This window comes from Melozone crissalis, unplaced genomic scaffold (genome assembly GCF_028551555.1).
Source record: "Melozone crissalis strain CALT ecotype California unplaced genomic scaffold, PUWL_Pcris_2 ptg000111l_1, whole genome shotgun sequence".
Lineage (NCBI taxonomy): Eukaryota > Metazoa > Chordata > Aves > Passeriformes > Passerellidae > Melozone > Melozone crissalis.
The window spans coordinates 7,659,174-7,685,152 of record NW_026535888.1 but is presented as its reverse complement, the minus strand read 5'-3'; the positions used below and the strand labels follow the sequence as shown (position 1 = coordinate 7,685,152).

The 25,979-nt window shown below is 50.8% G+C and overlaps 1 protein-coding gene and 1 long non-coding RNA gene across 3 annotated transcripts in view; one reads left to right on the top strand and one right to left on the bottom strand.

Moving 5' to 3' along the window:
- Window positions 1-25,979, bottom strand: part of HIVEP3 (HIVEP zinc finger 3) — a 297,820-nt gene that overhangs the window by 50,126 nt on the left and 221,715 nt on the right. For both annotated transcript variants that reach the window (XM_054292448.1, XM_054292449.1), the window contains 2 exons: window positions 16,113-21,788; window positions 8,341-8,486 (listed from right to left, as the gene is read on the bottom strand). In XM_054292448.1, coding sequence (XP_054148423.1) covers window positions 8,341-8,486; window positions 16,113-21,227 — 5,261 coding nt within the window. In that variant the 5' untranslated portion in view covers window positions 21,228-21,788. The remainder of the gene's footprint in view (window positions 1-8,340; window positions 8,487-16,112; window positions 21,789-25,979) is intronic.
- Window positions 13,860-15,750, top strand: LOC128947939 (uncharacterized). The gene is made up of 2 exons (XR_008484068.1): window positions 13,860-13,894; window positions 14,542-15,750. It is a non-coding gene; the product is annotated as an uncharacterized LOC128947939 (long non-coding RNA).

Below are 25,979 nucleotides of genomic sequence, written 5' to 3'. Positions count from 1 at the left end.
ATAGAATCTGGAGATTCTGGAACACCAGCACGGCTTCTGCACTGGATTGCCCAGAGGAACAGCAGCTGCCTCTGCCCCTGGATCTTCAGAGGAAGAGACTGCACCTTTCTCCAGGATCCCTGCTCCAGCAGAAGCAGCCCTGACACTGCAGGAGGGCTGAGCCACAATTCCAATGGGACTGCTGCCAACAGCCTGACCCACAGGGTGTCAGGTTGGGTTCTGACTCTGGCAGTGTTGGTTTAGTTCACTGCATTGTTTATTTTATCCTTTTATTTTCTTTCCTATTAAAGAACTGTTATTTTCCTGTCCCCAAATTTTTGCCTGAGAGCCCCTTCATTAAAATTTTATATAAATTCAGAGGTAGGAGGTTTGCATTTTCCATTTCAGGGGAGGCTCCTGCCTTCCTCAGCAGACACCTGGCTTTCCAAACCAAGATAACACCATGATCCCATGGTTCTGAGATTCCCAGGAGGGCTCTGCAAGGGGGGCAGCAGTGCCTGCTCAGCGCTTCTCAGGACAGGGGAAATCCAGCCGCCAAAGCCCCAGGAGATGCTCGAGTGGATGCTGAGTGGCCAGTCTGGCACCAGCAGCCCTCATGGAAAGGTCTGAGCACCAATTTCTCCCGACCATGCAAAGCAAACAGACTCAGGAAAACCCCTTTCACTCAAAAATGTAAATTACAGGAATTGTTTGCTTATATCTAGGAATGGAGCAAAATATTCAGGCTGGGAGAGCTGGGGGTACTGCCCTGGAGAGGAGAAGGCTCCAGGCAGAGCTCAGAGCCCTTGCAGGACCTGAAGGGGCTCCAGGAGAGCTGCAGAGGGACTGGGGACAAGGATGGAGGGACAGGAGGCAGGGAATGGCTGCCAGTGGCAGAGGGCAGGGCTGGATGGGATCTTGGCAATTGGGAATTGTTCCCTGGCAGGGTGGGCAGGGGCTGGGCTGGAATTGCCAGAGCAGCTGTGGCTGCCCCTGGAGCCCTGGCAGTGCCCAAGACCAGGCTGGACATTGGGGCTGGCAGCACCTGGCACAGTGGCAGGTGTCCCTGCCATGGCAGGGGTTGCACTGGATGGGATTTCAGTTCCTTTCCAAACAAACCATTCTGGGATCTGGTGATTCCTGTTTAAGCCCAGTCCTGCTCCACAAAGATGTGTTCCCATTCCAGGTACTGCCCTTGGGCTCTGAGTGAGTTCACTGCCAGGACTGCCAGGTATGCCAGTCCTGCCTCTGCCAGGACTCCAGGATCCTGGTGGTCCCTTCCTACCCTGGGTAATCCCTGATCCCACATTTTATGTTAAACAAAGGATCTGCCCTTGGCTCTCCCTGGTGCTCAGGGCAGCGGGAAGTGCCTCGAATTCCTCCTTCCCTGGTCCCCTCAACCCCTGCCTTTGGGACCAGTGACTCCTTCCAAAACAAACAGGGAGAATTCTCAGAACTCGTCTGAGCCGAGGAAATCCCCTGGCGGGGGTTGGGGTCATGGCTGGTTCAGCATGGAGCCTTTGTCCAGGGGAATTCCAGCAGGTGAGCCCAGGGAGCTGGGCTGGCCACAGGAACAGGGTGATGTAGGAGCGCCGGGGGTAGGATGGTTGGGACAGACAGAGAGCAGAGATCTCTGCAGCCAGGGCTGGGAACTTGTGGTTTATTGCAAAGGGCCTGGGTGCAGGGCCCTGCTGGGAGCTGCCAGCCACAGCTCAGAGCAGGGCCCAGAGAAGAGAGGGGGAGAGGATAAGAGAGTAAAACCTTAAGAGAGTGAAAGGGGTAAGAGCTCAAGGCTCCCATTACAATACCATAAATCTTTTTCTGTGCTGAATATTCTCATTCTCACTAACAAATCTAGATCAATATACAAATCCTACAGCATTAACATACAGCCTATGAGAATCATTTAGGGTTACATTTTAAACCCTAAAAACTCCTCTTTGGGCCCCTTCTGCCAAGCTGGCAGGGTCTGCTCTGAGCCTTGGACCTGTCTGCAAGCAGAGGGTGTTGTTTGATCCAAAGGGGATCACCTTCAGCTGGCCATGCCATTGTTTTCCAGTTGTTGAGTAACTGAGGGATCTCAAAGCTTGCTTTCATTTCAATCTCACTTATAGTTTCCATATTCTCAAAATCTTTTTCCAGGCAATCATATTAATAAGGCTTTCCTGTTTCATCTTCCCCAACAGGGTGACATCAGCCCTGGGAAGCCACCACAGCTCCCACAGCAAAGAACTGGGAGGAGAGCAGGGCAGGGAGGCTCAGAGCAGCTCCTGGTCAAGCCCAGGTGGGGATTTTCTCCTTATCCATCCACTCATCAGCAATCAAGTTCAAATCTGATAAATCAGCTCCATTTTCTACATTCTCCTTCAAGCAGAAGAAAATATTTTGCGGTTCAGGCTCAGGGAGGCAGATCGAGGGCTCTGTGGTGTTCCTAAGTGCCTAAAACCCCAAAAAAGGGAAGGGAAGGGAAGGGAAGGGAAGGGAAGGGAAGGGAAGGGAAGGGAAGGGAAGGGAAGGGAAGGGAAGGGAAGGGAAGGGAAGGGAAGGGAAGGGAAGGGAAGGGAAGGGAAGGGAAGGGCTACATGGCAGCTCCAGCCCTCAGCCCTGAGGCTCACCAGGGAAGGTGAAGGTCAGCTTCAGGCATCCCCAATCATTCAGAAAGGGGCTGTATCCAGGCTTGAGGGAGATGCGGATTTACGACCCCAGTTCAGAGCCCCAGTTCAGGAGATCTCAGTTCAGGAGATCCCATGGCTGGGCACCTCCAATTCTGTCACATTTTGGTGAAGACAAAGAGGGAAGGGTTTGGATTCCTCCAAACCACAGAGTGGAGCAGCCTTTGGGGCACAGCCCCACTCTGAGCATCCCTCTGAAGTGAAATGCCCTCCTTGTGGATGTGTGGGTTTTTTTCACGAGATCGTGTGAAGGGAAGGTGTTTTTTAAGGTGGGAGTGCCAGGATACTCAGATATTTGTGCCTCCAATCATAACATTACAGCCAAAACTGTTTTTTTCCCCTAAAGCAGTTAAAAGGGATGTTTTCCAAAGAGAAAATTACACATGACACTGGTTTGGGGATGTCAGTTAAGGTTTTTAGCTGTATAGATCTTGGTACTGTTTTTCCCACTGGTCATAATTAACTAATTAACTAAGCCAACTAATTGTCCCCATAACAGCACAGAGGGCCGGGCTGTGAAGCAGCAGGACATGGATTGAGCATCCCCAGCCCTCTGCTCTCAGGTTCCATGGTGGGAATGGCAGCGAGCAGGGAGCACGTCCCTGAGCAGAGCCTGAGAGCGGCACAGAGCCCAGCCCGCCCCAGGTCGATACCAATCTCTGGTTCCATGATGTCAGATTGCAGAATGGGCACCCCAGGGGGGTGATGAAGGTGACACCGAGCCACCAAGGAACCACAGCACTTCTCCAGCTGGCCAGCCTGACCTTCAGAGATCATTTTCCCTGCTCCAGACCAGCAGAGCATCCCTCAGGACGAGCCCAGTGGATGCTTTGATTGGCTCCTGAGGAGCTCAGGCATTGACCTGGCTGTTTAATGGAGCCCAGTGGATGTTTTGATTGGATCCTTGAGGAGCTCAGGCATTGACCTGGCTGTTTAATGGCTCTCCCAAGCACAACCTGAGGAGCCTGTGCAGCCCCCAACCCGTCCTTGGGGTGTTAAATGACTCCAGCCTCCCCTCAAGGGCTGAGGCCATCTGCTCAGAGTGGGGATTGATCCAGCCTGACAGAATTCCACAATTCCAAATAAAAAGCTGCGGCTGAAATTACACATGGAGTGACCTCAAGGCACTCAATTCCTCTCCAAGAGGAATTTGTTCTTCCAGCAGAAAACTGCATGGACCCAGCCCCAGTGCAATGTGGAGAGGTTAAGGCAGGACCATGAAGGTCCCTCCTGAGGCTTCCAGGGCACCAGAGATGCTGCAGAGGGTCTGCAGAGCCACTTCCTGGTGGAATGCTGGGGAACACAAGAGAGATGATGGATTTTGGACCTGGCTGACAGAAGAGATTTGATAGCAGGATGCCTTGGCAAAAGCAAATGGAACTTTGAAAATTAGACCTGGATTGCATGAAGATTCAATCAAATGGGTTTACCAGAAAAAGAAAATCCCATTAAACTCTGCAAGCAAGAGATGTTGTTATGTGCATACATTTGTGTGTGTGATTTTAACCTAATCACTGCAGTACACATTACTAGTCTCCCTGAAATAGTAAAAAAGTGTTTGTATCCCACAATAAAATCAGATTCTGATCACTGAGTCAGTCTCCCTCTCTCCATCACCAACACTTCCCATCAGGAGCCCAGTGCTGGAAGCTCACTAGGAGCTACAAATCTCCACAGCCAGCTCCTCTGGGATCCTCTGGGCCTCATCCTGAGCTGGCACCACAAATCCTTCACACAGAGAGGAGAGGGGAGGGAAGGGCTGAGCCCCATGCTCGGCACTGCTGAGCCCTGATCCCAAACCCAGGCTCAAGGAACCTCCAGGAACCCCCAAGTGCTGTATTCAAACCCTTCCCAGGGGGAAACAGAGGTTAGAAGGTTAGAAATCTGCAAACTTTGCTGGATTTTTCCAAAACTAAAGCTGCCAGCAACGAGGACCCTGCAAGGTTTTAGAGCCCTAAAAGTCATATTTCAATTGATACCCAGACCCTGGGGAAAGGACTTCTTTTTCACACAGAAAATGGCCTCCATTTGAGGCCACTCGCTCTGGATGACAGGGCGGCGCCAGGTTAGAAATTGGGAAACTTTGCTGGATTTCTCCAAATCTAAAGTGGCCAGCAACTAGGACCCTGCAAATCCTTGGAGCCCTAAAGGCCACCTTTCAACTGCTGCCCAGACTCTGGGAAAATAACTCCTTTATCCTACAGAAAAATGCCTCCGTTTTGCGGCCACTCGCCTGGGCCGACAGGGCAGTGCTTAGGTCTAAATTGACAAATTTTGTTGGATTTCTCTATCACTAAAGCTTTTAGCAACTAGGACCCTGCAAGGTTTTAGAGCCCTAAAAGTCACCATTCAACAGATACCCAGACCCTGAGGAAAAGACTTCTTTTCCACAGAAGGCAATCCACTCCCATAGCTGTGAAGGAGACACCTCCAGGGGAGACAAGGGGAGCCAAGCTGCCCCCAGTGCTCTGAGAGGGTTCATGAGCTCCTTCCTGACAAGTGGGAATGGTGAAAAGAGGAAATTTGGCTTTTCCGGTCTCCCCTGAAAGCCAAGGAATAAAATTCCAGCTAGGAGGCTGGAGAGCAGCAGGAGAAATCTCAGAGATGGTTCTGGAAGTGCTCTGAGGGGGAAAGTGATGGGACTGGGGAAAATGATGGGATTGGGGAAGCCAGAAGACTCTACAGAAGGAAAAGAGCTGAAGATGGTAGCACAGAGAGAAAGGCAAGAGCTTCAAGGAAATAAAAAATGAGGGGAAGAAGGAGCTAAAAGAGTTGCAGCAAGTGCACATTTTGTGAATTTCTTTATAATCTCATTCCTTGGTTGAGACAACAAAGCATGGGATGGATCCAAAATCTTTGAAGCCAACTTCATCCCCTGGAAGGATGGGCCTGGCCAGGAGTATTCAGTGTGAAACCAGTAAATAAAGGGAAAAATGAGTCAAGGAAGAAATTTTAATAGGGAAAAAAAGCAAAATAAGAGAATGAAATAATGTCTTAAAAATGGCTGCACTTGGTGTAAAACGTTTTCAAGAGATGGCCAGGAAAGGGAATCTGTTCCATTTGGGAGCTTGAAGAACAGACCAGGCACCTGTGGAATTGTCTTCAGGAAAAGGTCCTGGCAGATACCTGGGAAAGAGCAGCGGGAAAAGGTCCTGGCAGACCCCAGGGAAGGAGCGGCAGGAAAAGGTCCTCACACACCCCTGGGAAGGGGCAGCAGGAAAAGGTCCTGGCAGATACCTGGGACAGAACAGCAGGAAAAGGTCCTGGCTGCTGGGGCTGCCCACCCCGACACCAAAACCTTGTGGGAATGAGGTGGGGGGTACAGGGAGCACAGCCTGTCCTGCTGGCCCTGGGCAGTGCCATGGCATCCAGACATGGAATTCAGGCATGGAATTCATTGCTGTGAGCTCCTAGTGAGTCCCAGCCAGAGGGACACAGGCAGAGCCATAGGAAGTTTAAAATTAAAGCCAACACAGGTTGAGGATGGCTGGCACATTCCCTGGATGGCACAGAGCTCTGGTTTGTGGCTGCCATGCAGAAGGACACGGCCTGAGTGTCCCCAGCCCTCTGCTCTCAGAGTCCATCCTGGGAATCGCAGCAAACAGGAAGAGCAATTCAACATTTTTAAGAAATAAACAGCGTTAGACCCTGGCAGCTGCACAGACCCCTTGTCCCTTGGCTGTGCTGGGGTGGGGACAAAGCCACCCCTGTGTGAGAAAAGCACGAGGGGTGCAGCACTGAGGGCCCCCTGAGCTGCTCTGAGCGGGGCAGGGGGATTTTCAGTCCTGGTAATGCTGAGCTGCTTCAATCAGGGACGTGAAGGAATGCAGGAACACCCCTGAGCAGCCACAGGAACCACCCAGTTCAGGGGAACTGAGGTTCCCATGGCACTGAGGGCAATAAAACCCATCTGTTGAAAATTGCAATGCAAGTTGTTTTCTATTACCATCTGTATGGCAGATTACCTTTGTCAAGTGGGCAGTTTGCATTATCCCTCTCTTTGAGTGACCACATTCACACCTCCCTCAGGAGGGGACACCTGCTGATAACAGCTATTGAATGTCCCTGCATGGCTGATAAGAACTACAGCATCCCATTGGGAGATGGGAGCCCAGAGGGAGGAGCCAAGCATTCCTACCCGGATAGAATCTGGAGATTCTGGAACTCCAGCACGGCTTCTGCACTGGATTGCCCAGAGGAGCAGCAGCTGCCTCTGCCCCTGGATCTTCAGAGGCAGAGACTGCACCTTTCTCCAGGATCCCTGCTCCAGCAGAAGCAGCCCTGACACTGCAGGAGGGCTGAGCCACAATTCCAATGGGACTGCTGCCAACAGCCTGACCCACAGGGTGTCAGGTTGGGTTCTGACTCTGCCAGGGTTGTTTTGGTTTACTGCATTGTTCATTTTATCCTTTTATTTGTTTCCTTTCCCCATTAAAGAACTGTTATTCCTGCTCCCATATTTTTGCCAGAGAGCCCCTTAATTTAAAATTTAAGGCAATTCAGAGGAGTGGGGAGGGTTTGCATTCTCCATTTCAGGGGAGGCTCCTGCCTTTGTTAGCAGACTCCTGTCTTTCCGAAAGCAAGACACCATCCCAGTGGGTCCCAGGGGTCCCATCTGCCACAGGAGGGTGACAGAGATTTCCTGAGTCCCTCACATCTCTCATTCTGCTGCTCCCTGAGCCATGTCAGGCCACAGCCACAGCAGAGCTGGCCCTGGTTGGCTCTTTGCATCCCCCATCCCTGCCCAAACCTGAGCTGGGCACACAGAGCCCACAGCTGGGACAGAGCTGAGCTCTACTGACCAACAAGCAGCTGTTCTGTCCCCAAGCACTGATTTTCCCTCTTGCTTTGCTAGTTTGACCATCTGCTAACAAGGTATTTTAAAATAAAAGCAAATTTCATCTGGTAATAGCAGAAAAACCACAAGCACAGCCTAATGAAAGCCTTTTTCTAACACACAGAAACCAAGAGCACCCAACAGCAAGGGCAGAACGGATAAATCCTGCTGGAAATTGCTTGCACCAACTTGACCCCCTCTGCAACACCCAGGAAGGATGATCTTTAATTGCAACCCCCAGACACATTGCTTGTGAGCTATTTTTTAAAATTTTAAAGAAATAAACAGCAACATTAGACCAGTGTTGAATTCCTGAGGCACCCCCTGGGTTACCTGGAGCCCAGGTTTGAGATGCACATCAAATTAAGGCCTTGCATCCATTCTGGTTTGAGCTATTTCAGTTGTGTGGGATGGAAATCACACGAACAAAACGCTTCTTTAGTTCCTCACCCAAACCCCAGGCATCAGGAAAGACCTGCCCAGACCCTCCTCAGAATGGGAACAACAGTCAGGAGTTGTTCAGGAATATCATTTGCAGGAGAAGGCAATCTCTGAAAAGATTGAGGAGATACAGAGACATCACCTCAGAGACAGCTGCGAGATGGATTTGTGCTCTTCACTCAACCACCCACTCAGAGAAGAGATCCAGGTGACTGCTGACTTTAGGACAGCTCAAAAATAGGAAATTAATGCACTCCAGATCTGGAGGGCTGAGTTTTATAACAGTGGCTGTGGAAAACAAACTGAAATCCAGCTCCATCTGCTCACCTCCAGTGGCACCTTGCCATCATTGTAACAACTCTACACAAGTGTGAGACACAAGAAGATAAATAAATAAAATGAGACACTCACCCTCCTTCAAAGATCTTGATCCTCACCGGCTCCCCTCGCTTGGTCACAAGAGCCTCTTCTTCTGATTTTCCCCTTTTCTCCTCTTCCTTCTCAGCTCTAGTTATATCTTTTCGACCTTCATTAGAAAGGAGCGAAGGCAAATGAACCTATCTCCCCAAAAGAGCAAAACAATCCATGATTACAGACAGAATCACTGACAGGACACACAGAGCAAACAGCCCCAGCAGAGCCAGCAGTGCCCCAGCACTGATCCTGACACCAGGGGCTGGAATTGGGGCCCTCCTGCTGAATTTGGGGCCCTGCTGCTGGATTTGGAGCCCTCCTGCTGGATTTGGGGCCCTCCTGCTGGATTTGGGGCCCTCAAGGTTGTGGGGGATTTGCTATGACCCCTGACTGATACAGGAGTCTTTTTGAGCTAGGGCTTGACGGGGTGTCTCTGGTGTTGAGATGACCCCAAAGTGTTGGAAAGTCTCTTTTTTCCCAGCCCCAAGACCAAAGAAGAGTCAGGATTCCTCTGTTCTCGTTTTCAAGGTTGTTTATTATTTCTTATCTATAACATTTGAGAGGAATAGCAGATTTATCTTTCCAAATCAGCTGTGGGTCTGCTGGGAGATAAAACCAGCACTGGGAGATAAAAGAAACAATGGGAAGGATTCCACTGATTGATGAATGGGAAAAGATATTTGATTTTACAAATAAACTTTAGGTTTGCTGATAAATGAAATTAGACATTGAAAGATGAAAGAAACAATAGGGAAGGAAAACCCCTAAATTCTGTAAGAATTAACAATCAAAAGGGAGGGTTGTACATTGGAGGGGAATCTTTAGTATCAGTCATACTGGGGAGTCTGAACCTCTCAAGTACCTCAGAAATGGGGAAAGAGAGAAGGGAAATGCAGCTGGGAAATTGGGATAAAAAGGAGGCTGTGCCCTCCAAAAATCGGAGAGATCCCAGGGGAATGCCCCATGGCCTCTCCCTTTATTGGAATAAAGTAAAAGGACTCCTCTGTCTCCTTTTTGGACATAAACTTCTGGTGTTTGTGGATTCATTTTCCTGACACATTCTTTCTCTGACCTGCTGAGGTCTGTCCAGGAGGTCAGTTTGTGGCACACTGACCGGCTTGGGTCGATGTTATCTTTTTATACTAAAAACTACATATATTTTATTTACAATAATTTTCCAATACCTATCACCTACGTTAGACAGTCTGTCTCTACTCTAAACCAATCCAGAAGTGTCACCATCCCAGCAGAAGATGGAGGACAAGAAGAAGAAGAAGGAGAAGGACAGGACATGCCCAGATTCCTCCATCTTTCCTCTTGAACCCCCATTCTAAAAACCCCAAAATTCTACATTTTCACATGATGATAAATTCACTATCATTCTATTCAAACTCTTGTGGCTTGTAAATCCTCACACAAAGTTGGTAATTGTTTCCATGGGCTAAAATCAAAGGCACAGGTGGTTTTGACTCCATTGCAAGGTCTATGAGCCCCCTGCCAGGGTCTCAAGTTCTCCAGGGCAGCCAGAGGAATGTCCTGGGTTCCAACAAGGTCTCAAAAGTTTTTGGAGATTTATATTACACTTAAGATAGCCCAGCTACTTTAGAAGGCATAAAATTAGCAGGATAGCTTTTGTGGTAGAGTTGGAAATAAAAAAGTTTTCATAAAAGGCAAAATAACAAAACTCCTCACAGAGAAAAACCGAGCTAGGTGCAAGAGACTCTTGCTCTTGGTAAAACACTTCACAAAAGCAATAGTTTCTTTGTTTTCTTCTTTTTCTAGTAATTTTTTTGGCTTATATCCAATTGGCTATCCTTGAGTCTGAGGTGAAGTTTCTTAGGTCTTATGAGGCGTCTTTTTTGCTAATTGAGGAAAGAAACTTTTGGGCTTTTTTCCTTTTTAAGGAGACAAAGGATAGTTTTGTCACTCTGTCAACACAAAAAGTACTCCTACATCTGACAAGTTTTTTAATTGCTCCTTCCAGGTTATCCAGCTCTTGCCACCTGGAAAAATGAAGGATGAAGGGAAGTGTGGTGGCTGGGGTGACCCTGAGCATGTGGAGTGTCTGTTCCCAAACCTCTGTCCCTGGATAATGCTCTCTCTGAAATGCACATCTGAAAGGTCTGGAGAGGGTCTGTCTTCAGAATTCATACACTGAACCTCCGGGTTTCCCCCACATTCACACATATTCACACAAATTTGGGTTTCAGCCACCTCAGCCTGACATAAATCAGCATTCCTGGGTGATTTCCTTTCGCTGCCAAGGGCACAGCCCAGAGAAAGCCACAAAACCCACGGGAGAAAAGAATCCTCAACCTCCCCACACATTCCCAGGGCCAAATCTGCTTTTTCACTGTTAAATTGCCACTTGTTGAGGGGATTTTGTGTCTAAACCTTGTCCAGCCCAAGGTTTAAGTCATGCCCTGACACCTCACCTACACGATTAACGTGTTTGTTATAGGATGGACCTGAACATCAAAGCTGCATCTGTGGGTGGGATGAGGGAGAGCTCTGCACACCTGGAATGAAATGTTGGGATGTCCTAAATCCTGGGACAAAGCCAGGGAGAGCTCTCCAACCTAGAATGGACTAATAGGATGTTGCCCTCTAAACAGGACAAAGCCAGGGAAAGCTCTCCAAACTGGAATGAAATGTTGGGATGTTGCCCTCTAAATCCTAACAGGACATACCCAGGGAGAGCTCTCCAACCTGGAATGAAATGTTGGGATGTCCTAAATCCTGGGACAAACCCAGAGAGAGCTCTGCACACCTGGAATGGAATAATGGGATGTTGCCCCCTAAATCCTAACAAAACAAATGCAGGTGAGCTCTCTAACCTGGAACAAAATGTTGGGATATTGCCCCCTAAATCCTAATAGGACATACCCAGGGACACCTGTCCACAGCTGGAATGAAATGTTGGGATGTCCTAAATCCTGGGACAAAGCCAGGGAGAGCTCTCCAGACCTGGAATGGAATAATGGAATGTTGCCCTCCAAATCCTAACAAAACAAATGCAGGTGAGCTCTTCAACCTGGAACGAAATGTTGGGATATTTCTCCCTAAATCCTAATAGGACAAAGCCAGGGAGAGCTCTCCAACCTGGAATGAAATGTTGTGATGTTGCCCTCTAAATCCTAACAAAACAAATGCAGGTGAGCTCTCCAACCTGGAACCCTAATAGGATTTAGCCCCGTGGTAGGATTTAGCCCCCTAAATCCTAATAGGACATATGCAAGGAGAGCTCTCCACACCTGCAATGAAATGTTGGGATATTGCCCTCTAAATCCTAACAAAACAAATTCAGGTGAGCTCTCCACACCTGCAATGAAATATTGGGATGTCCTAAATCCTGGGACAAAGCCAGGGAGAGCTCTTCACACTTGGAATAGAATATTGGGATATTGGCCCCTAAATCCTAATAGGACATACCCAGGGAGAGCTCTCCAATCTGGAATGGAATGGAATAATGGGATGTTGCCCTCTAAATCCCAACAGGATAAACCCAGGGAAAGCTCTGCACACTTGGAATGAAATGTTGGGGTGTTGGTCCCCTACAGCCCAAGAGGACAAACCCAGGGATCTCCAGGGAAAGGGAAGCAGAGCCTTTTCCCCAGATCCCTTCTCACACAGTCACTCTGACATCCAGCTGAACCCATATCCTGGATGAGGATCCTGGATCCATATCCTCACATTCTCTGTAATTGATGGAAGCTGCAGGCAGCTGAGAGCAGTTTTCAGAGGGGATTTGGCCTGTGGGCAGCCCCTGAAGGCTGAAGCAGAGCTGGGCACCCTTGGCTCTGGCTGGCAGGAGTGGCAGCTGCCCAGGTGATTCACCTGCCTCACCTCAGCCTGGGCTGCAGGGGATGAATCACTCCAGCGCAGCCTCCTTGTCTCCCCTGGTTTTGGGGGAAGCCACAGAGTGAGCAGCTCCAACAGAGTCCTGCAGAATCCAGGGGGAGTTTTGGGGGAAGCCACAGAGTGAGCAGCTCCAACAAATCCCACAGAATCCAGCAGGAATTTTGGGGGAAGCCACAGAGTGAGCAGCTCCAACTGGGTCCTACAGAATCCAGTGGGAATTTTGGGGGAAGCCACAGAGTGAGCAGCTCCAACAGAATCCCACAGAATCCAGGGGGATATAACCCAGCCCCCCCAGCTGCTGGAACTGCCACAGGATGTTCAACAGGAGGGATGGACTCACTCAAAAGTTGCTTTGCAAAACTGGGGTGAAGCATTTCAAATTTGCCCAGGAATTTCAGGAGCTCAGCTCAGAGCATTAAATCCACTCAGGGCTACTCTCTGTCCTTGGGGCCAGGTCAGCCCTGTGGCCACACCATCCACACACCCATCCTAGAAGCCTCCTGGAAATGGTCCTTTTGCAGTCCTGTGTCCCTAAAAGTGCCAGGAATTTCATGACAAAAGTGCCAGGAGCCATTTGAACATTTAACAGCAGGAATAGTCTTGAGCTGGTGGCTGTGGGCATGGAGATGACAGTGAGGAAATCAGCAGCAGGAGAAACTCAGAACCTAAACTTTTAGAGTTGTGACTTTGCCTCCTGATGGGAGTTATGGGCTCAGAGCACTGCAGGGGACAACCTTCCCAGGTTTACTGAGGAATACAAAACAATTGACTTGCTAGATGTAGCACGAGGTTTATTTATTGCAACTTTCGAAAGCACAAAAACATTGACAGATGAAAGGCACCAGAGAGCCAAAATCATACAGTCCCTACTATCCCCTGTTACAGTCTTGTTGGAATTTACAGAGAGTGCAAGCCCCAGTACAGTGTCACCAGCCATCCCTACATGCACGTAGGACCCCGCAGCCACTCCAGAATTCCAGAATTTTCTGCTCAGCAAATCCCACTGGAAATTGAAACCCCAAGGCAAGGACGGAGACAGCACGTACAGAACTACTGTTTGCTGCATGCATAACTGTACAAAACACCAGAGCTTTTTACATCTCCTGGGAGGAACTGACACCCTGGAGTTACATGGAGGAGGGAATATGGAGGGCAAGGAGCCAGAGCAGAGTTAGCTGAGCGCTGGACTCCAACCCTGGAGTGATGCTACGGCTGCTGCACGTCCTGGCAGCTGCTGCTTCCCCACCCTGCATGGAGGATTTCATCCCCACTGATCACAAATTAGTGCTGTGCTTGGCAAGAATTTGATTTATCTCTGCTGCAGCTCTCAGGGCTCTGCCAGCCACGCTGGGAGCAAGGCTGGGTTTAGGATCCAGGTGAACTGGGCAGGGTGAACTCTTCACAAACTGAGCCATGGGAACCTGAACCTGCTTGGAGGGGTTAGCTGAGGGAGTTTAGAGTCTTTGGGGGAAATGCATGCATTGAAATGTGAGTTTGGATGAGTGAGGGCTGAACGTCCTTGCAGCTGCTGCTTCCCCACCTGTATTTTACACCCTGCATGGAGGATTTCACCCCACTGATCACAAATTAGTGCTGTGCTTGGCAAGAATTCAATTTATCTCTGCTGCAGCTCTCAGGGCTCTGCCAGCCACACTGGGAGCAGGGCTGGGTTAGGATCCACTGGTTCCAGGTGAATTGGGCAGGGTGAACTCTTCACAAACTGAGCCACAGGAACCTGCATCACCAGGCAGCTTGAAGGAGTTGGCTGAGGGGGTTTAGAGGCTCTGGGGGAAATGCATGCAGTGAAATGTGGGTTTGGTGAGTGAGGGCTGAACGTCCTGACAGCTGCTGCTTCCCCACCTGTGTTTTACACCCTGCATGGAGGATTTCACCCTGATCACCACTGATCACAGATTAGTGCTGTGCTTGGCAAGAATTCAATTTACCTCTGCTGCAGCTCTCAGGGGCTTTGCCAGCCACATGGGAGGAGGACTGGGTTTAGGATCCAGGTGAACTGGGTAGGGTGAACTCTGCCTTTTGTAAATTGAGCCACGGGAACCTTAACCTGCACCACCAGGCAGCTCGGAGAGGTTGGCTGAGGGAGTTTAGAGGCTTTGGGGGAAATGCATGCAGTGAAATGTGGGTTTGGATGAGTGAGGGCTGAACGTCCTGGCAGCCGCCGCTTCCCCACCCATGTTTTACACCCTGCATGGAGGATTTCACCCCACTGATCACAAATAAGTGCTGTGCAAGAATTTGGCAAGAATTTGATCTATCTCTGCTGCAGCTCTCAGGGCTCTGCCAGCCACTTGGGAGCAGGGCTGGGTTAGGATCCAGGTGAACTGGGCTGGGTGAACTCTGCCTTTTGTAAATTGAGCTATGGGAACCTGAACCTGCTCCACCAGGCAGCTTGGAGGGGTTGGCTGAAGGGATTTAGGAGGCTTTGGGGGAAATGCATGCAGTGAAATGTGGGTTTGGATGAGTGAGGGCTGAACCCTTTAACCCTTTAACCCCTGTTTAACATTTCCCTTCAGGGCGGGTGGGTCTGGTACCTGTGGACACTCACTGGGTGTGGGTTTTAGCACCATGGCAAAGAGCAGGGCTCAGAGCAGCACAGGCACTTCCTTTAGGGATTGAAATCCTGGGTGCTACAGCACCACTCGGATAAAACCCTTGGAGAAATAGTGCATAAATCTCAGCATGGTTATTGCACTGCTCAGGTAATTATCTGCCCCCATGTCCCTAGAAATCTGTCTCTTGGATTTCTGCAGGAGAGTGATGGAAATGCTGAATAGAAATAAAGATTTATTGAATCAAAGCGATTCTACTGTGTATTTTAAGACATATTTATAAGCAGCAGCTGCAGCAGCGATTATGATAAATTTAATATTCAGAGTTCATTTCATGACACAGAAATAAAATGAATAATCCATCAATATAAATTGACTTGAGATGAATATCAAATTGCAAAATCTTTAGAGCGATTCTGTTTGCTAATCTACATGAACATGATCTGGATTAAAGGGATCTGTTTGGTTCAGCATTAAGCAGGAAGGGTAAAGTCTGGCTTTAAAATGAGATACATAAAATTAGGCAGCTCACAGGAGGGTCTTAAAGACTTCTGTGCCCGTGTGGGCAATGCCTTGGGGGAGCCCTGCCCCTGGGAAGCCACTGTGAAGTCTTAACTCTAAAACCAGGCATAAAATATCCTTAAATACCTGGAAAAGCAGGTGGACAGCTATAGACCAAACGGACCAAACCACAGGGGTGTTTAACAAAACGTGTCTGACCCGCTGAGGCACTTTTATAAATGTCACTGTCAGCCTTTGTGCTTCTTCAGGGGCCTAAATACACTTGCAAATCTCCCTTAAATATTTTTTAAATACTTTTAAGCATGCCTCTCCATGTTCATTAATGTGAGATGAGCAGATGCACAACCAGACAGAATCCCATTTCCCCAAGGTAATCCTTTTTCTTCATTTCTAACATGCAAAATGCAGGGAATTATAACAGCGTTTAAACAAAAAAAAAAGAAAAAAGAAAGAAGTTGTAAAGCTGTTTGAAATATCAAGACAAATGCAAATGAAGTCTAATCCTTTGTGCTGGAGCTGTGGTGGTTCCTGGGGTGGTAGTGGTGGTGGTGATTCCTACTTTTTGGGCTACATAGCAAGTAGGAACTGGAGAACAGAAACCTGGCCTGGGAGCAGGCTCTCCTGCCCCCTGGGTTGGGCTTTCAGTGGGGTTTGGGCTCTTCACTCTAAGAGCTTCACTGAGAACAGGCGCTTCCCCCAGCGCCAGCGGGACGAGTACACCCCGACCACGCTGAGCACAGCCACACCCCGGCCCTCAGCCCCCGCTACCCACGCATCCAAATGGATCAGCAGAAAGAAGAGATAGGATTGCATTACCTCGGTCATTTTGGGCTTCCTGGAGCCGGCCGGGACCAGCCTGCCCGCCTCAGGCCGCGGCGCGGTGGCCATGGTGTAGGTCTCCTTGCTCACCTTCTGCTTGGACCTCAGCAGGGCCAGGGCTGCCTTGGTGGACACCCCGGGCAGGTTGGGGTTGTAGAGGCTGATGCACCAGCTGGCGTACACCGAGGAGCGCCCATCCGCTTGCTGGGTGTGATTTGGCTTGATGTAGTTTAAATAGCACCAACTGACATTAGTGGTTGTGTGGAGACTAGGGAACTGCAGGACCTTCTTGGTGTCGGTGCCTTCCCGAGCCTTCCCCGCGCTGGCGGCGCCCTCGGGCACGGGGGCAGTGCTGGCAGGGGTTGGTGGAGGCTGCTCCACCGGTTCTTTGGAGTCTTCCTTCTTGACGGGCTGCAGAGGCTCCTGGCTGAGGAACTGTTTGCCAGCTGGCTGCTCGTACTCCTGCAGTGCCTCAAAGCTGGGGGAACCCGGCCGGGATGCTGCCTGCTGGGAACTGCTCGGGGTTTCCTTTGGCTCCGACTGCTCCACGGACACGCTGGGTGGTGTCTCAACCTCCACCCTGTCTTGGCTTTCTGCAAGGAAGTGAGGTTTATCCTGATTTTTCCCTTCCTCGACTGTACTGGGTGGCTTCACCACTTCTAGCTTCTCCTCTGCTTCAGACACTTCTTCCTCCTTCACTCTCTTCTGCTGCTGTGTCTCCATGGTCAGCTCCAAACTGCCGGCTGGGGACAGCATCCTTTTGCTCCCTCCAACTGTGGAGGGGCCCCCTTCCAAGCCGAGGACACTGTCTGAGGGGCAGGTGAGGGGCATGTAGCCCTTTCTTTCCGGCAAGGGCAAGGGAACTCTCAGGTATGGGCTCTGGAAAAGGCTTCTCTGCTCCTCTGTGATCATCTGGGCCAGGTCAAACCCCAGCCCGTGGACATCAGCGCTGCACACCAGGGCGCCCTTGGGCTGGCGGTCATCAAATTTGGGGAGGACGATGGTGGAGGAGCTGCACTGGGACTGCGTGACCAGGATCTGGGAGAGCGTGGTGTACATGGCGCTGCCATAGGAGGGCATGTTGGTCTGGATGCGGACGGGGACAACCAGGGACACCATGGGCTCTGTCCGGGTGGGGACAACGAGCTGGGTCACGGTGACAGAGAGCGCAGGACTCGCCGCACAGGTCAGAGGGTGCAACCTGCTGTCCGAGTCATAATCCGTGCACGGGGACAGGCTGGAGCTTCCTGCTGCCGAGAACAAACTGGATTTGATCTGTGGCAAATGTCCACCAGCATCACCTGGCAAGTGGAGGGCAAACTGAGACTGGAGAGGCAGGAAGAAGGCTGAGGGTATCGGGGAGGAGCCAGGGTAGTGCACAGGCAGGAAGGAAGGGTGCCTGAAGGACACCTCGGCGGGGTGAGACATCAAGGGAGGAGCAATGTGGAGCGGGCCCGGGTGGATGAGCGTCTGCGGGAGGGGCAGCGGCGGGGTCTGGAATATGGAGGGAGGGATCTGAGGCATGGAGAACTGGGCAGAGAGGATGTCAGACATGGTGTGTGCGGCAAAGAGCTCTGCAGACTGCCCCGGCTGCGGCAGGAGGTGCTGGTAGGGGAATATGGAAACCTGAGGGGCCATGAAGTGCTTCTCATGCAGCGTCAGCTGTGGCACGGGGTGGTGGAACACCTGCAGAGCCTCTGTGTATGGCGGGCTGTAGGATGGCTCGGGGCTGTCCTTTGGCTGGCTCTTGTCGCTCGGATAGGTGCCGTGAGAGGGCAAAGGGGAGGATGTGGTCGGCTGATGGGGCAAACTCGTGGCAGGAGATTTACTTGAAGAAGGAGCGGGATCCTCGGTGTCCGGCCAGCCCAGTGGGGCCGGGTCTGGCTCATGTTCAGGGTGCCTGGTGAGGGACGCCTGCCGCACCAGGAAGCATTTCCTCCTCTCCTGAGGGGCCGAGGAGGTGGAGGGGCCGGGGGTGGAGGCAGGAGTGGACGACAAGCTCCCGTAGTCGAAGGATTTGCTGCGAGTCTCTGACATCTGGGAAGGGTGGGACACGTTGGGCGTCTGCTCGGAAGCAGATCTCCGCATTTCCCTGGAATGGTGATGGTGGCTGGGGACCATCAGCATATGGGAGCCAACACCAGGAGGTTTTGGGTGGGATTCAGAGGGCTGGCTACTCGACTCTGGCTTGGTGTGGTCATCCCGGTCAAAGGAGATGGAGTGGCTGGAGCCATGGGAGAGGCTGCTCTCCTGACTGGGGCTCCGGGTGAGAGAGACGGACTCAAAGCTGGACTCCCCAGAGGACTGGGCCATTTCTGCCAGCCGGAGCCGCTTCTTCTTGGGTGGGAGCTTCTCTGCAGGGAGCTGGGAAAGAGTCTGGCTCCTCTGTGGCCACTGGAACTCCTCGGTTTTCTCTGGCTCCTTCAGAGGAGGTTCTGGCTCTGTTTCTGGTCTGTCCGGCTCTTCTGTGACCAGAATCTCAGGGACCTGGATGTTGGGCTGGCGGACCAGCCTGGGCTGCAGGGAATGAGGGGGGCGGCTGTGCTGGGGAGTGGGCTGAGATGGGAACTGGGACAGGGGCTTGTCCTCTTCCAAGCTGCTGGGCTGCTCGATGGAGTCTGACTTCTCAAAGGAGCTCGTGTGCTGGATGACAGAGATCTCCTTGGAGGTTGTTCTCCTCTCCTTGCCCTCCGTGCTCGAAGCTGGTTTTGTGTTCCTGGAATGGAAGCTGGCACTGGCCTCGGAAGGTGCGGATTTTCCCGAGTCTGCTGGCGACTTCATGGATTCACGGGTCAGGTTTAGAGCCACCTCAGACGAGGCCAGGTTTGCAAACTGAGTGCTTGGGCCGGTGCTGGAGGAGGGGGTGTCAGACACTTCGAAAGATGGAGGTTCCTCATCATCCCCGAGGCTCTTCTCCTTCCGCCTCTTGCGCAGTGGGGTGAGCTCCAAGGTGCTGCCCAGCTTGTAATGCATCATCTGGGGCCACACGTCGGGATCTGCCACGCTCTTCTCCGGCTCTGAGGAGGTGTGGGACGTGGCAGAGCGAGGCTTGGAGAGCTGCAGTTCTGAGCAGTAGTACTTCTTGTGGGCCTCGTAGTTGTCCCTTTTCTTGTAGCGAGCGCCGCACACATTGCACTCGTACATGAACCCTTTCCCCTTCGGGCCCTTGCGGGACTTTTTGGTAAGATCGCTTTCCTTGGTTTCAGGCTCCTCGGGAGGTTTGGGAACAGTTTCTTTGCTGGCAGAGCCAACCTCTTCCGAGACGTACTCCACTCCCAAGGGTAGCTCAATAGCTGGTTGGCGTTTTAGCATTCGAGGGTGGGAGGAAAATGCTTGGCTGCGGCTTAAGACTTCCGGCTCCATGATGTGATCATCGAATGAGTAGCTACCTCTAAAGGTGTGTGGGGAGCTTATAGTGCATGCAGCAGAAGGCATTGAGTGGCTTCTTAGGAGAGGCACTGTCTCTGTGGCACTGTGGGATTGCTGAAGTGACAACAATGATTGTTCGGGCTTCATTTTTTCACCGTGGGATGCCAACACTTTCGCTGCATCCAGCTGGCTGCTGGAGCCAGACTTGATATCGAACTGAAACGGTTCTCTGTACGCACCAGACTTTGGGGATTCAATGCTGCTACGCCTCGAAAGAGAGCTTCTTCTGGGCTTCACGCTGTCGATTTCACTGGTATCCACAACAGCTTCGTTAATGGTAATTAGCTTAGTGATGTGTTCGATCACCTGTGTTCTAGGCACAGACAACGGGACCATGCTGGGCTTCTCATCACCTGACAGGTGTGGGAACCCCTGGGTTGTGTTTGCAGCCAGCGCCGCCGTCCTCTGCCCGATCCTCCCACACTTCCCGAAGATGATCTCGGCGTAGGATTTGGCGTTGGTGTTGGGAGGGCTGATCTGCTGCTCCGCACTCTCGGATCTGGAGAAGTACCCAGACTCCGTGCTGCCTTTGCTGCCCGGGCTCAGGAACGCCTGCTCGTCAATCACCTTCTTGCGCTCGCTCAGGCGCAGCGCCAGCTTCTGCTTGATGGTGTGGGTGTCCTCGGACTTATGGCTCAGGGCGTGCTCTGACGACGGCTCCACGAACTGGGAGCTGTCCTCGAGGGACTGGGACATGCTGGAATGGGACAACGAGCAGCGGTCGTGGCTGGAACCTTGGCTCCCCGCGCTCAGCAGGCTGCTGGAGAGCAGGGTGTGTTTCTGCCTGGGCGACAGCTCCACGGCGTGACCCGACATTGTCACCGTCTCCTCTTCTGAGTCCGTGCTCTCCCCTTCTGTTGGCTCCTCGAACTCCTCCCCACCGATTCGCTCCATCTCCAGGCTCGACGGGTACATCTCTGCTCCGATCCCTGAGGCCAGCCCGGCTTTGATCCGGTGAGCATGGGACTTCCTGTGTTTGTACAGATTGCTCTTGGTCTTGAAGGAGAAGCCGCATGGAATGCAAGGGTAGGGCCTCTCACCCGTGTGGGACCTGATGTGTTTCTGGAGCACGCTGGGCTTGGCGCAGGGCCTGCTGCAGTACTGGCAGATGTACTTGCCCGGCTTCTGGGGCTTCTTCTCCTTCTTGTGCACCTCCTCAGCTTGCTTCAGGGACACCTGGGCAGGGCGGGGGATGAAGACCTTCTGCACGGCCGGCATGTCCTCTGTGGGAATGATGGATGAGTGGGATGGGAGGAGCTGGCCGTGGTGGGCGTGCAGCCCGGCGGACGGGAAGGAGCCAGAGGGCCCTGGCCTGACTGGATCAACTAGCTGCCATGTGGGACCTTCCAGGACATGCTCCGGCTTCCCTGGGGACATAAATGCTGGTGCCAGTGCGTGCTGCTGAAGCTGCGGGACGTGGGCGGGGTGCTCAAAGGAAGAGGGCTTGGGCTGTTTCTGGTGGCCGGGCTTCTCCTGAGGCTCCTCTCGTGGAACAGGCAAAGAGCTGGAAAAGTGCTGCTGCGAGATGATGTCTCGGAGAGGGGTTCCTTGGGAAGGAGCAGAGCTGCCCTGGTACGTAGTTGGGGATGAAATACTGCCTTGGAAAGCCTCTCCTTTGGGAAGCCTCTTTCTTGGACTTTCCTCAGCCTTTTTTGTGCTCTTCTGGCTTTGTTCAGGATCCATGACCTTAAAAGGGTCTTTGAATGCTATTTCGGGAAGGTTTTGGCAGGCTTCATTTAGGAATAATAAAGGTCTCCTCTGTAGATTCCCTGTTTTGCCTGCATTTGCTACGAAGCTGGAGCCGCCAGGAGATGGTTGTTGATTTAAGATTTTACTAAAGTGTCACTAGTTGCTATTTGATTCAAAAAAAAAAACGTTTCAAGGTCAATAAAGTTCACATTGGTAACACATGACAAACTACTTCAAAGAGAGAAAACTTTCCAAAACTTTCAGTCCAAATATTTTCCTTGTGAACTTGGTTAAGGCTTTAAACCTTGCCATTTTATTTCAGTTGACAGTGGCAAGCCTTCAAAGTCAAGATGCAACCCACAATGTGTCTCTTGTTTGTTATGCAAACCTTTGAAAACTTGAGACTTTAGTGCTCATCTCAGAAAGATCCTTTTTTTTTCCTTTCTCTCTATCTCCTGTGCAAGGAAAATAACACTGAACGGTGGATGTCCCCCTGTGTCTTCCTTCTGTTCCACTTTGGAGTTCAAAAGCCTTGGAAAAGTATTTCCCACATTTCTGTAATTACATACAAAAGAAAAAGAGACAAAAAAAACTACTTTAGCTTTTGTGTGTAAGTAATTAACCGCTACTCATTCAGGGGGGTTAACAGTAAATATTTTGTACACAAATAATTCAGAACAAATCATTGAATGCCTGCCTAAACCTAAACATAAACTGCACTTAGTCAAACCTCAGGGACTCGGTTTAATGCTCACAAAACCTGGCTCTGAGGCAGCAACCAAAGACAGGAACTTGAAACAGAGACAGTTTGGAAAAATGAATTAAAACGCTTTCAAACTCGAGTTCCTCCTAATCTCCTGCAAACATTTAGGGGTTAAAAGTTTTTATAATTGTATTTCCCTTCCAAACTGACTGGCTCCAAAGCCCTGCCTCACACCTCTTACTTCCCTGACAAATAACAAGGCATCTGCTCTGGATAAAAGCTGCTCTTGAGCTGTGTTAATCTTCAGTGTCACCTACAACAAAGGCAGGTAAAGAGGAGCTTTTATTGAACTGTTGCCTCTTTAATTTCCTACCTTTTGTCACCAAACAAAGGCACAAATCCAATTTCTGTGGCACACACGTGGGCTGTTTCTAAAGGGAAACTCCCTTGAGATGAGTGTGGATGGGACCTCTCAAACCCTATTAACCACCCTGAGCAAACACAGCTCCTGATGGGGCATTCCTGGAGGGAATTGCACTGGAATTGCGCCCTGACCTCACTGGAATCAGCCAGTGTCTCCAGGAGATGGAGTGGAAATGGGTGGGATGCTCTGAAGGAAAAGAAGGGAGGTGCTTTCTAAATTAATTGATGGGTGTGATTTATAATGACAAACAAATTATTATCCTTCTTTCTGAAGGTATTGCCTGCCCTGTGGTGCGGTGCCTTACTAGGACTGGGTTAATTAGAGGAAATCACTCCAAACTCTGTGTTCCTTGGGGATGGGGCTGAAGTGTCAGTCCAGCAGAGCAGGGAGGAGCAGGGAACTGAGATTTGAGCTCAGCAATGACCCAACCTCCTCCTGAAGGGCGAGGAGCCAGTAGGAGAATCCACAAAGCCCTCCAAGGATTCCTCACTGCTTATTCTCTCCTACAGCCCTGTGGGCTCAGTGAGAAAAGGGATCTGGAGTTTAAGGGGATTTAGCTGAATTTAGCAGTCTAATGATACTGGGACACCCTGGTGTCGCAGAGATCTTTTATGAGAAATCTTTTCTTTAGGATTTTTCTTCTTGAGAAACTAAGAAGCTTCAAGAACAAAAGGTAAACATTGATTATCTGCTGCTGTGGAATGCAACAGGTGGATCTGGGATTGATCTCATGTAGTTGTTTGTAATTAATGGCCAATCACAGCCCAGCTGGCTTGGACACAGAATTTGAGCCACAAACCTTTGCTATCATTCTTTGCTATTCTATTCTTAGCCAGCCTTCTGAGGAAACCTTTTCTTCTATTATTTTAGTATAGTTTTAATGTAATATATATAATAAAATAATAAATCAGCCTTCTGAAACAAGGAGTCAGATCCTCGTCTCTTCCCCAGCTTAAATTCCCCTGTGAACACTGTCACACCCTGGGACACCTCGTGACAAGCCAGACTTCACAAACTCTCTGACAACTGCCTCCTCAGGTGACCAAATGCAGGGTGCAAGTCCTTGGACGCATCTCCCTCACGGAGAGAGGCAGGGACGCAGAGGGGACAATGGATCCCCCATGAGGGGCTCAGTTCAGGGACGTGGGTTCCCCTGAGATGTCATTTTTTACTGGCTGGATAAGCCCACCTGTGACACCACGTCTCAGGGAATTGACACAAAATCAGTTCCAGCCTTGAACTTCACCTTTTTCCCCTCAAATCCAGGCCCTGCTCCCTTCCAGCGCCAGCTACAAACCTTCCCAGGACCTGCAGAGCACCTGCTCCTGCCCTGACTTGCTGAGGAAATCAGGCTCCTTGCTGTGAGAAGAATTTAATTACATTTTGAAACCCCTTTTCAGAGAGCCCTCAGTGCTGACTAACCCTGCTCGTGGTCTTGGCTAGACTTTGAGCCCAGCATTTATTCAAGATCAAAGACACTCGTGGGGCTGATTTATCACCTTGATTTCTCCACAGGTTGCTGCGGTTTGCCCCACTCGTGACACACAGAGCTTTTTAACCTGGGAGAATTGGATTTAAGCAGGGACAGAGAACATAACTGGATAGAAATGGATTAAGCAGGGATTTTTTCAGCAAGAGCAGAGTGAGCTGCCACAAACTAAATATTCACATTTAAGAACTCCCAACTCATCCTGAACAACATTATAATACTGAATTTTCTCCTATAGGCCACATATCAAGTCCTAAGTGTTTAATAATTAGACATGCAAAGAAAATTCTTGAGTTTATTCAGTATCACCCCAAATGTTCAGACCATCCTCATTCTCCTCTGCTGAACACATGAGCCCCAGCTGATTTTTATTTTATAGGAATTCTGCACTATTCAAGCACAGGCCAAGAAACAAACACACCTGGCTGCCTACAGAGGCAAGCAGGGCCATTCCAGGCCAGTCCAGGCTACTCTGGACATCTTTATTCCATTACTGGGAATGAGGCTTCTGGAATGCCAGTGGCAAAAGATAATTCTCCTGGCTGGATGCAGTTAATCCAGGCTGAGACTTCTCAAAGGAAAATTTAACAGTGCAACAAAAAATGGGAGAAAAAAATGAAGCCTGGGAGAGTTTCTGCACCAAGATCCAGAGGAAAGGAGGAAGAAAAGGGGAAATTCATGAGTGGCAGCTCCCATCTCTGCTCTGGGACAGGGACAGCAGCCAGGGCACGGCTGGGGCTGGGCCAGGGCAGCTCAGGCTGGAGCTCAGGGCAAGGTTCTTCCCCCAGAGGGTGCTGGCACTGCCCAGGCTGCCCAGGCAATGGGCACGGCCCCGAGGCTGCCAGAGCTCCAGGGATGCCCAGGCTGGGCTTGCTGGGGGCTCTGGGCAGGGTTTGGCTTTGGGATTGATCATCCCTGTGGGTCCCTTCCAGCTCAGCACATTCCATGGTTGTGTGAGAGTGAGGGATGGGGGAGATGAAGGATAGGGGAGAAATTTGGGCAGTGCTGCAGGGACGGCCAGGGTGGGGTTGGTGGGGGGTCTGGGCAGGTTGATCATCCTTGGTCCCTTCCGGCTCAGGATATTTCATGATTCTGCAACCCTTCACCATTTCTATTCTCTCTTTCCCTCAGCATCCTGAGCATGGCACTGGAACAATGACAACAAATCCTAATGGAAAAAGCCCCATGGATTATAGGGAACACAGATCCCAGCTGCTTTCATGGCATGTGTGGGTTTGTGTTCCCAGCCCCTCTCCAGCCTCGTTGCCCCCTCTGGATGCTCTCAGGCATCTCAAAGTCCTTCCCAAACTGAGGGGCCAGAACTGGACACAGAAATATAAAAATGCAGCACGGGGAGGATTCACAAGGCAGAAGTTTCTTAAATTAATTGAAGTGAAAGCAAAATAAACTGGACAAAGAGAAAGGCAGGTCCTGCTTGCAGGTGGAGCCCACTGCAGAGGGCAGGGAGAGCAGCCAGGGTGGAGAAAGCAGAGGTTACTCACAGTGCAATGGGCAGTGTGGAATTTTGGTGGTGTCCCCCTCTTGTTTGCCCAGGGCTGAGCTCAGCCTGTGGAAGGCAGAGCAGGCTGGGCTCAGGGTGTGCAGATCCTGCAGTTCCACCTCTGCAGGAGCAGCCAGGGCCCTGCTGGAGACAGCCCCAGGTAACCACAGCAGGGCACAAACAGTGCCCTGGGGTGCTGCCACCTCCCTGGGGTGACACAAACGCTCAGAGCAAACAGCACTGCACGCTGAGCTCCTCCTGCCCAGGGCTTCTGCTGGAACCCTGGGTACTGCTGAGAATTCCAGACTTTCTGTGCTGCCAGGCTCTGACCCCCAGAGAACACTGCACTGACCTGAGGCCATGGAGAAGCTTCCAGAATGACAGAACTGGGATTGTGGGTGTGGAGTTTGGATAGAAGTGTGTGAGATCACAGGGAGGGAAACTCAGAGTTTGGGGTTTTAGAATATAGTAATATATGTAAAGCAAGATGGGGGCTTTGGGGTGGTGGCCGATCCTCTTTCTCCTTCTCCTTCTCCTTCTCCTTCTCCTTCTCCTTCTCCTTCTCCTTCTCCTCCTCCATGGGTTTGGGTGGTTTTGTGTAATTGGATAAAAAGTCCCCATTGCAGGCA